Raw genomic sequence first — 8,342 nt, 5'->3', positions numbered from 1 at the left:
GAGGAGAGTCATAGTTCTAGAGATGGACAAACAGACAAATTATTTGTTGCTTTTTGTGTTCATGAGAAGTTGACTGTCTCAGCACTTTCAGTAATGAATCTTAAACACCATTGTGTCATATTATATTGGACAAATCATTTATCTGGAGTATATGTAAGACTAAATAAGAAAACAGTGAGCTGAGCTTTTTCCATACCCAAAGGCTGTATAAACAGTGTCAAATCAATCTTTTTATGTTCTGCTTGGTAAGAAACCATTATGCAATCTGTCTGCATCCTTCATAGCACAGGTCATCATTTGACATTCCAAGCAGGGAGGAACCTCATGGCAGTAACCCCCCAGATTCAGATGAAGACGCCATCTGGGTCAGCATCCTGTGCTCAGCACTAACCAGAAGTAAATGCTGAAGAACAAAGACAAAGAAAAGGTCTATGAGACCTCTCCTGAGTACCCTCCTGGCTTTGGGCTACCTTCAGTTCATGGGATTTCCTGAGCCAGGAGTGGTTTACCTACGTCTCCCTGACTGTCTACCAAGCATTTCTCCCATTTTCCCTTCAACACAGCTAAGCATTTTCTGTCCATAACATCCGTTGGCAAATAGTCCCAAAGGGCTTATGAACTTTGTATGACAAAAATCACTGCTTTTTGCATGTGCTGAAGTTGTCACTGCTTGGTTTTACTTTGATGGCCCCTAGTTTTTATGCTGAAAGACAGTCTAGACTCCAGACCACTCATGGCTTCATAAATACAGTGAAATATTGGCCATAAGTCTCATTAGTGGGCTCTCTCTCTCTCAAGTTGAAGAGTCCCTGTCTGTTCATGTTTTCCTGTTACAGAAGCCATTCCATATCTACAGTTATCTTGGCAGCCCTGCTCTGACTCCTTTCCAGGTCCACTCCAGGGAACGAGAACTGCACACAGTATTCAAGGTTGGGGCAAACTGCGGATTTATGAAGTAGCACAATGATATTTTCTGCTTTGTTCTCACATTTCTTTCCTGAAAATTCCTTACTCTCCACATGACTTCTGATCACTGCTGAGTGCTGAGCTGATGTTTTCAAAGAACTTTCTATTTTGATCCTCAGGTCTTGCTCCTGTATAGTAATGGTCAAGAGGTCACGAATCTTCATGTGTAACAAGAGGGTTTTTGCTTGCTTTGCACATGGCTTTACATGATCCATCTTAAAGTCTTTTCAGGTCCTTCTACAGTTTCCTACAAACTGCATTCATCTTTAGTCTGCCAAATAATTTTCTCATAAGCCTGTTTTCTCATTGTACCATCTGATCTGTTTTCTGGGTCATCTACGAACATACTAAATGGCACAATTTTCAGCCTAGTTCCCTGTTGAACTCTTCTGGGATCAATTCTCCTGTTGCAAGAATTAAATGTTTGCCTCTGTCCTGCATTTCTTATCTGCAATTCAGTTCTTTACTAAATCTAGGATTTCTCTCCTAATTCCATTCCTTTATTTCCTTAAAAGGTTTTGTTTAAGGATTTCTCTAAGAGCTGATGGGAAATCAAGTAGATTGTATCGTTTAGATCACTCTTATCTACATGCTTGCTGACCCCTTGAAAAACTCATTAGGGGTTTGCAAAACAGGATTTTCGTTCATGTAATCTCTGCTACTCTTCTCAAATGGGTCATATTGATCCATATGGCCTCTCATTCCATCCTTTATTACAAACCCTACTTAACAGCCAGTGCAGATGTCCAGCTTACAGGTCTGTAAGTGTCCACTTCCTGTATGAAAATCAGGGTACGAGTGCAATACCGTTACTTGCATCAATGAGCTATGATATTTTCTTTCTAAATTTTCCTGTCTCTACATACCTATTGATCAATGCAGTTATTTGTCAGACTGACTTTCTTTTTTTTCTGTTTCTCTCTCTCTCTCACTGGAATACAAGTTTCTCACTTTTACATTTTACCCCTGAACATGAAAACAATGCCCAAGCTGGTGATCATGACAAAAATTTAGAAACTGGTAATATATTTACAGCAAATTTTAACCTTAAAAGCACTGTATACGTTTATCTAACATAATTCATTAATCTAACCTAACTAGGCTAGTAAATATAGATGTACAATGAACTGGATATCTCTATATTTGATGTTAAAATTCCATTATTTTCTTCTGTTGAATATGTTCCCTGAGTTGGATGTGATCATGGACATCTATAGGATTTATTCCAAGCAAGCTAGAAATCATATTTACTCTGTTCCAAGAACCAAACACTTTCATCCAAACAGAAAGGAGAAGAAGCTTGAGGAGTACCTCAAAGCCCTTGTTTGTTTCTGAATTTAAAGCAAGGGGTTCTGCTCCATACTTCCACTGGATGTGTTTCCCCATATGCAAGGATGGACATAAAGCTACTCTTCTGTTTGAATCCGTCTCTTTTGCCTGCAGAGCCACATCTGACACAATTGTTTGTAATTCATAATGTTCTTTCAAAACTTGACATCCCTCATGTTCAGATCTAACTTGGTAAGTGCACCCTATTCTACATTCATCCTTCCAAATATTAGAAAAAGTTATTCTTTTCCTCAGACCAAGATCTCTCATGTGCAAAGTACTTGTCTTAAAATCTCATATTCGTGGGACTTCTGCTGTCCAGACAACATTCTGCCAATGACAGATACAGGATGGTCAGCAACTGCTGATCAATGACAGTGGGATTATTTTATCATAGGATGACAATGTGTGTCAAGGCCTAGAACTGATAAATTGTTTTCTGCATCCTATGATAATTTTTTAATTTCACATCTGCACAATCCTATATCTTCCTTAATATTCAGTGCTCTTTACAGTTGCTTGCTTTTTAATTTTAGGTTAGCATACTTAATCCTATGAACTCCCAAACAGTGCTTTATACTTTGCAAAAAAACAACTTTCTGCTACTGGTCTAGCATGATAACCCGGAATGGAAACCGACCTTTTGATGGTGTTACTGTCATGAATAGAAAATGGAAAAATAAGATACATCCAAGAAACTAAGAATGGCAGATTTTGATGGTTCTCATTGTGGACCAGAAATTGCTGCAAGTTATAGCTACAAAATGAATAAAATACATTCAATGCCAGTTTGGGATGGAAGGTATCATCCAGTTACAACCCCCTGTTGTGGGCAGGGACACCTTCTGCTGGACCAGGCTGCTCAGAGCCCCATCCAGCCTGGTCTTGAACACTTCCAGGGATGGGACATCTATGGCTTCTCTGGGCAACCTCTTCCAGTGTCTCACTATGCCCACAGTAAAGAATTTATTTCTAATATCTAATCTAATCCTACTGTCTTTCAGTTTGAAGCCACCCCCCCTCGTCCTGTATCTGCATGCTCTTGTAAAAAGTCCCTCTCCATCTTTTTTGTAGACTCCCAACAAGTTCTGGAAGGCTGTAGTTAGGTCCCCCCTTCTCTTTTCTAGGCTGAACAATCCCAAGTCTCTCAGCCTTTCCTCACAGAAGAGGTGCTCCACCCCTCTGATCAATGTGGTGGCCTCCTCTGGACTCTCTTCAAAGGTCCATATCCTTCCTGGGCTGGGGACGCCAGAGCTGGATATCTCCTGACATTACTGGACTGATCTGCTCAGATTCAACCCAAAACAGACATACTGGAAAACAGCTTTTTGTAAAACATAGTTATTGTGATGTGCTGTGGAGGTCTAAACATGTCGGACAACCTTCCCACAGGGATGACTGATAGCTGGATTATTAAATATAGACCAATTCATGATAGAAGTAATGGGCTCAAGCTGAGAGAGGGTGCATTTAGATTGGATACTAGGAATAAATTCTTTGCTGTGAGGGTAGTGAGGCACTGGAATAGGCTGCCCAGAGAAGTTGTGGACACCCCACCTCTAGTGGTGTTCAAGCGCAGGCTGGAAGGGGCTTTGAGCCACCTGATCTAGTCGGAGCTTTCTCTGCCTATGGCAGAGAACTAAAACGAGATGAACCCTTCCGTCTCAAAGCACTCAGCGATTCTGTGTTTCCACGCTTTGCTATTCCCCAGGTGATTCCAGTGTGGGGTTTATTATTATGAAGAACCTCTGCCTGTCGCCGCTTCTATTTCTCACACAGGCCCGAAGAGGGCTCAGAGCCGGCAGGCACAGGCCCCGTTCGGACACACAATGTTGGGACGCGGTCGCTGAACCGCCGCTGTCCCGGTTTCCTTTCAGGCGACGGCGGCGGGGGCCGGGCGGTGCCGCCCGCGAGGGGGGGCGTGGCTTGTGCCGGGGGCGTGGCCACCCGGTCGCGCGCCTCCCTGCCGCGCAGGCGCCCCTGAGCGGAAGTGGCGCGGCGCGAGGAACGCGGCGGCGATGGCGGAGAAGTTCGACTCCCTGGAGGAGCACCTGGAGAAGTTCGTGGAGAACATCAGGCAGCTCGGCATCATCGTCAGCGACTTCCAGCCCAGCAGCCAGACGGGGCTCAATCAGAAATTGTGAGGGGCCGTTGTCGGGGCGGGCCGGGCTGGGCTGGCCTTTTCCTCCTCCATGCCCAGGGTGGTGCCTCGGGACTCTCTCTCCCTGTCTGGGTATCGCTGGCCTCGCACCCACCGTCAGGGGCAGCGCAGCCACCCCGAAATCGGCTAAACCCGACCCGTTTTTCTTCCCAACAGGAATTTCATGGTGACGGGCTTGCAGGATATCGACAAATGCCGGCAGCAGCTTCACGATATCAGCGTGCCCTTGGAAGTTTTTGAGTAAGTCTGTGTGTGCCTGGAAGGGCAGGTGCTGCAGTCGGTGAACCGAGGTAGCCTGGCTTCGCAGCGTGGGTATTTTGGCTGAGGGCTGCTTGTCTCAAAGCCGGTCCTTCTGAATGCCTCATGAGAACGTGAGCAGGCAGGAGATCAGAAGTACCTTTTGCCTAGGAGAAGGTAGGAGAAGTGATAAAATACACACCTGTCTTCACAGAACCACGGGAAGCTTTGAGTCAGAAAGAGCCTTAAAGCTCATCTAGTTCCAACTCCACCACCGTGGGCAGGGATGCCACCTACTAGATAAGTTGCTCAGAGCTTTGTCCAGCCTGGCCTTTTAGATTTTTTTTTGACTTCTACATATATAGGCAGTAACATGAATTCTGCCGAATTTAGTGTTTTCATAACATCATGGAATGTGTATGGTTAGAAGGGACCTTAAAGAACATCTGGTTCTAACATCCCTGCCATGGGAAGGGGCACCCATTTAGTATGTCAGCTTTCATTTTTTTAAAATAGACTTTTACACTAGATTAGGGTCAGGATTTAAAGTTGTAAGTGAAAATAAAGTAAGTCAGTACTCAGGTGTTCAGTTTCAGGAGTGGCAGTCTGGCAGAGAACTGGACATTAAAAGAAAAATGAACATAGAGGAAGAGCTATACTAGAAAGCTTTTGTGATATAGCTGACAAATTAATTCACTAGTGTTTCTTCTAAGTCCAGATGTTACTGGTCTGCTGCACTCCAGTGTGTTACTGGCTGTATACAGCCTTTTTTCAGTTGGGCTTTTACTCTAGCTGTAAATTTGTGGTGACTCTCTTAAATGTTCTCTCCAGCGAGTTTCCCTTTGCCAGGAATTGTGTTGCAGAAAAAAATTGCACATAGGTTTGCTGATCCAGCTGTGTGGATTTTTTGCTCTTCACCGTGGTGTGTGCAGCTCCTCCTCATCCTTGATTTGCTGGGTGCCATATTCTCCTGTGCTTCATGCTCACCGTGTCCCAACTAGGCCACTTCCTGCTTAGTGCCTTTTCAGTTGCTTGGAAAAGGACCATCTTCCTTTGAGCATCTGTGCTTATTGCCTGTGAGGAGCTGGTAGATAAATATATATATATATATATTTTTATTATTATTATTTTTTTAATTTTTTTTTTTTTTTGTGTGTGTGTGTGCTTTTAGTACTTTGTTCAAAGTTCTCCAGGCTTTCTGGAAACAGATGTTTGCTGACCATGGCCGTGTCCTTGAGCTGCTTTTTGGAAATGGCTGAGTTTAATTGTGGTGGTTTTTAAAATGCACATTTTGGGTAACAGTAGAAAGAAAAGGACAGCAAGATGAGTAATTCTGTACCTTGGAGAGCATCCTAGTGGGAATATGGTCATTTAGCAGTGTCTTTTCTGTTTTCAGGTACATAGATCAAGGCCGCAACCCTCAACTTTACACTAAAGAGTGTCTGGAGCGAGCTTTGGCTAAAAATGAGCAAGTGAAAGGAAAAATTGACACTATGAAGGTAAATCAGAATTAATGGAAGTATAATGCAGTAACGCATTTGATAAGTTTTTACTTTTCTGTAAATATGTGGGTGTTTTTCACTTGTGCAGTTATTAACTTCTGTTACTATGTGGTTTGTCTTAGCAATTGCTCTGCGTCCCTGTATCTTAATTGATGCTGATGTAGCCTGTTCAGGAAAGGAAACAGTTCGTCTCACAGTTGGGGATGCAGCTTTCACTGTGATTTTATATTGGTTAAAGCTACAGGTAGCAGTAGATATATTTTACTTGTTTTGTTTTTTTTTTTTTTTTTGCAGGTATGTAATTTTGCTGTGTGCGAACTTAGAAATAAGCAAAACAAAAGTAATATTTTTCCGGTCTTGAATGGATAGTAGAGGGTTAAAATGTCAAATATGCTCTATAATCATCAGATAATCTTTATAAAATTAGTGAAAACGCATGCCAGTGTTTAGGGGTTTCTGAACTTGTACTTCCATTTAGTATGAGGCATTCTGTGATACTGTTTAACTCCTGGAACTACTGCAGAAAAAACACAATCAGGAAGGGAAGTTTAGTGAGTTATGAGAATGTTCTTTGTTTGGCTGAACTTAGTGTGGAGGATGGCAAGTTGTGCTGCAGAATGTAGACATATGGAGATAAGTCCTCAGCTGCATTTTCTTTTCTCTGTGCTTGTGAAATTGTGTACTTCTAAGCAGGTGTGAGTTGCTTTTTTGAAAGTGGAATGGATTCGCTATCAAATCAAGAGGACATGTCCGTAATCAGCTTTCCTTAATAAGGTCAAGCAGATATTGATGCACCAGAGTTTACTAGAGAGGTCCAACTGCTTTGTATTTCTTAGGAGAAAATGCAAGTGAATTTCTGGGAATTCAAGGACATTTTAGTTTGCCTGGTGCATTCCTCGTGGATTTCATGTGGGTGTTTTCTGTGGAGTTTGTAAATACAACTTTCTTTGTTCATGTGGGTTTGGGGGGTTTTGGGTACTTCAGTTCACTGAGAGGTGTGTTGGGTACAAACATTTCTGTTCATTAGGTAACATTGCTTGATGAAATCTAAATAAATTGTCCAGATGATGTATATACATTTTCTTTCCTCTTTCCAGAAATTTAAAAGCCTGTTAATTCAAGAACTGACAAAGGTGTTCCCAGAAGATATGGCGAAGTACAAAGCTATTAGAGGAGAAGATCCTCCTCCTTAAGTTGGTCTTTGATAGCTCTAAAAATGTCCCATAAACTGACACCACCTTATAAAAACGTTGATTGGAGAGAGAGAATCCAGGCCTTCCTGACAACTGTAGTAAAAATGGCAGTGGTGACTGTAAAGGAGCTTGATGATTGTTCGTGATTCTGGTCTGAAGCTACTGAATCTTTCTGAAGACTTCTACTCAGTGATTGTGGTTGAAACTTCTATGGTAATCTGCTTTTCTTTCCTGAAGGGTTTGTGAAATGTAATTGCCTGCAGGTCATCAATGCAGAGCATTTCCCACTAAGTGAATTTCCATAGCAGAAAAACATGGATTTTTGTCTTCTGAAAAGTGTGCCTCAGGACTGTGGGCTCACCTGTTTTTTTTTTTTAAGAGAAATGCATTTATTACACTTGATTATTTTTCATTTGTAAACTTCAGAAGGTTTTTTGTTTTGTTTTGTTTTGTTTTTTTACTGCAGTACGAAGAGTCGACTGCTTTTGTCTTGCCAAATTCTACTGAGCAGGAGCCTGTCAAGGGCTGCAGTTCTCATGTGTCATAATTAGTTGCAGCCAGGAAAACCTTCAGATCTTGTTTTGTTCTGGGAGCTGCAGTGCAGATGGCTGAGGATATAAAAAGTGAGCATACCTGGGGACTAGCTCCTCTATGACTTTAATATTTTGTACAGTATTTAATGTAAGCTTTTGTTTATTCATTTTCTGCAAGCAAGTTGTTGAATAAAAATTAAAAAAAAAAAATTTATATCCTGACATTTTTCTTTTGTATGCTTCTCTTTGGAGTGTGAACTGGAAACTGTGAAAAAAACCCATATTCCTCAGTTTCACACTGGTAGAAATAAAATGTGTATCAAAACTTGGCTCTTAAAAATTTACATCTGAAGGTGGTTCAGCTTGGTATTTTGGTTTTATGATGAAAATTTCCATTATAGTACTTGAAACTGGAGATTCT

At 41.8% G+C, this 8,342-nt stretch overlaps 1 protein-coding gene across 1 annotated transcript; it reads left to right on the top strand.

Moving 5' to 3' along the window:
• Window positions 1-4,257: 4,257 nt before the first annotated feature.
• MED10 (mediator complex subunit 10) lies at window positions 4,258-8,180 on the top strand. The gene is made up of 4 exons (XM_066185852.1): window positions 4,258-4,435; window positions 4,613-4,696; window positions 6,090-6,192; window positions 7,293-8,180. The coding sequence occupies exons 1-4, from the start codon at window positions 4,314-4,316 to the stop codon at window positions 7,386-7,388; spliced, it is 405 nt and encodes a 134-aa protein (XP_066041949.1). The 5' UTR covers window positions 4,258-4,313; the 3' UTR covers window positions 7,389-8,180.
• The last annotated feature ends 162 nt before the right edge of the window (window positions 8,181-8,342 follow it).

This window comes from Chamaea fasciata, unplaced genomic scaffold (genome assembly GCF_029207755.1).
Source record: "Chamaea fasciata isolate MVZ Bird 193981 ecotype frontalis unplaced genomic scaffold, bChaFas1.0.hap1 SCAF_1, whole genome shotgun sequence".
Lineage (NCBI taxonomy): Eukaryota > Metazoa > Chordata > Aves > Passeriformes > Sylviidae > Chamaea > Chamaea fasciata.
This window is presented reverse-complemented; position numbering and strand designations above follow the sequence as displayed.

What these genes read in the sequence shown, in the direction of transcription:
- MED10 (XM_066185852.1), top strand. Translation starts at nt 4,314, where the DNA reads ATGGCGGAGAAGTTCGACTCCCTGGAGGAGCACCTGGAGAAGTTCGTG. An exon ending in ACGGGGCTCAATCAGAAATT is followed by an intron (nt 4,436 to 4,612) that starts GTGAGGGGCCGT and finishes TCTTCCCAACAG; the next exon opens with GAATTTCATGGTGACGGGCT. An exon ending in GAAAAATTGACACTATGAAG is followed by an intron (nt 6,193 to 7,292) that starts GTAAATCAGAAT and finishes TCCTCTTTCCAG; the next exon opens with AAATTTAAAAGCCTGTTAAT.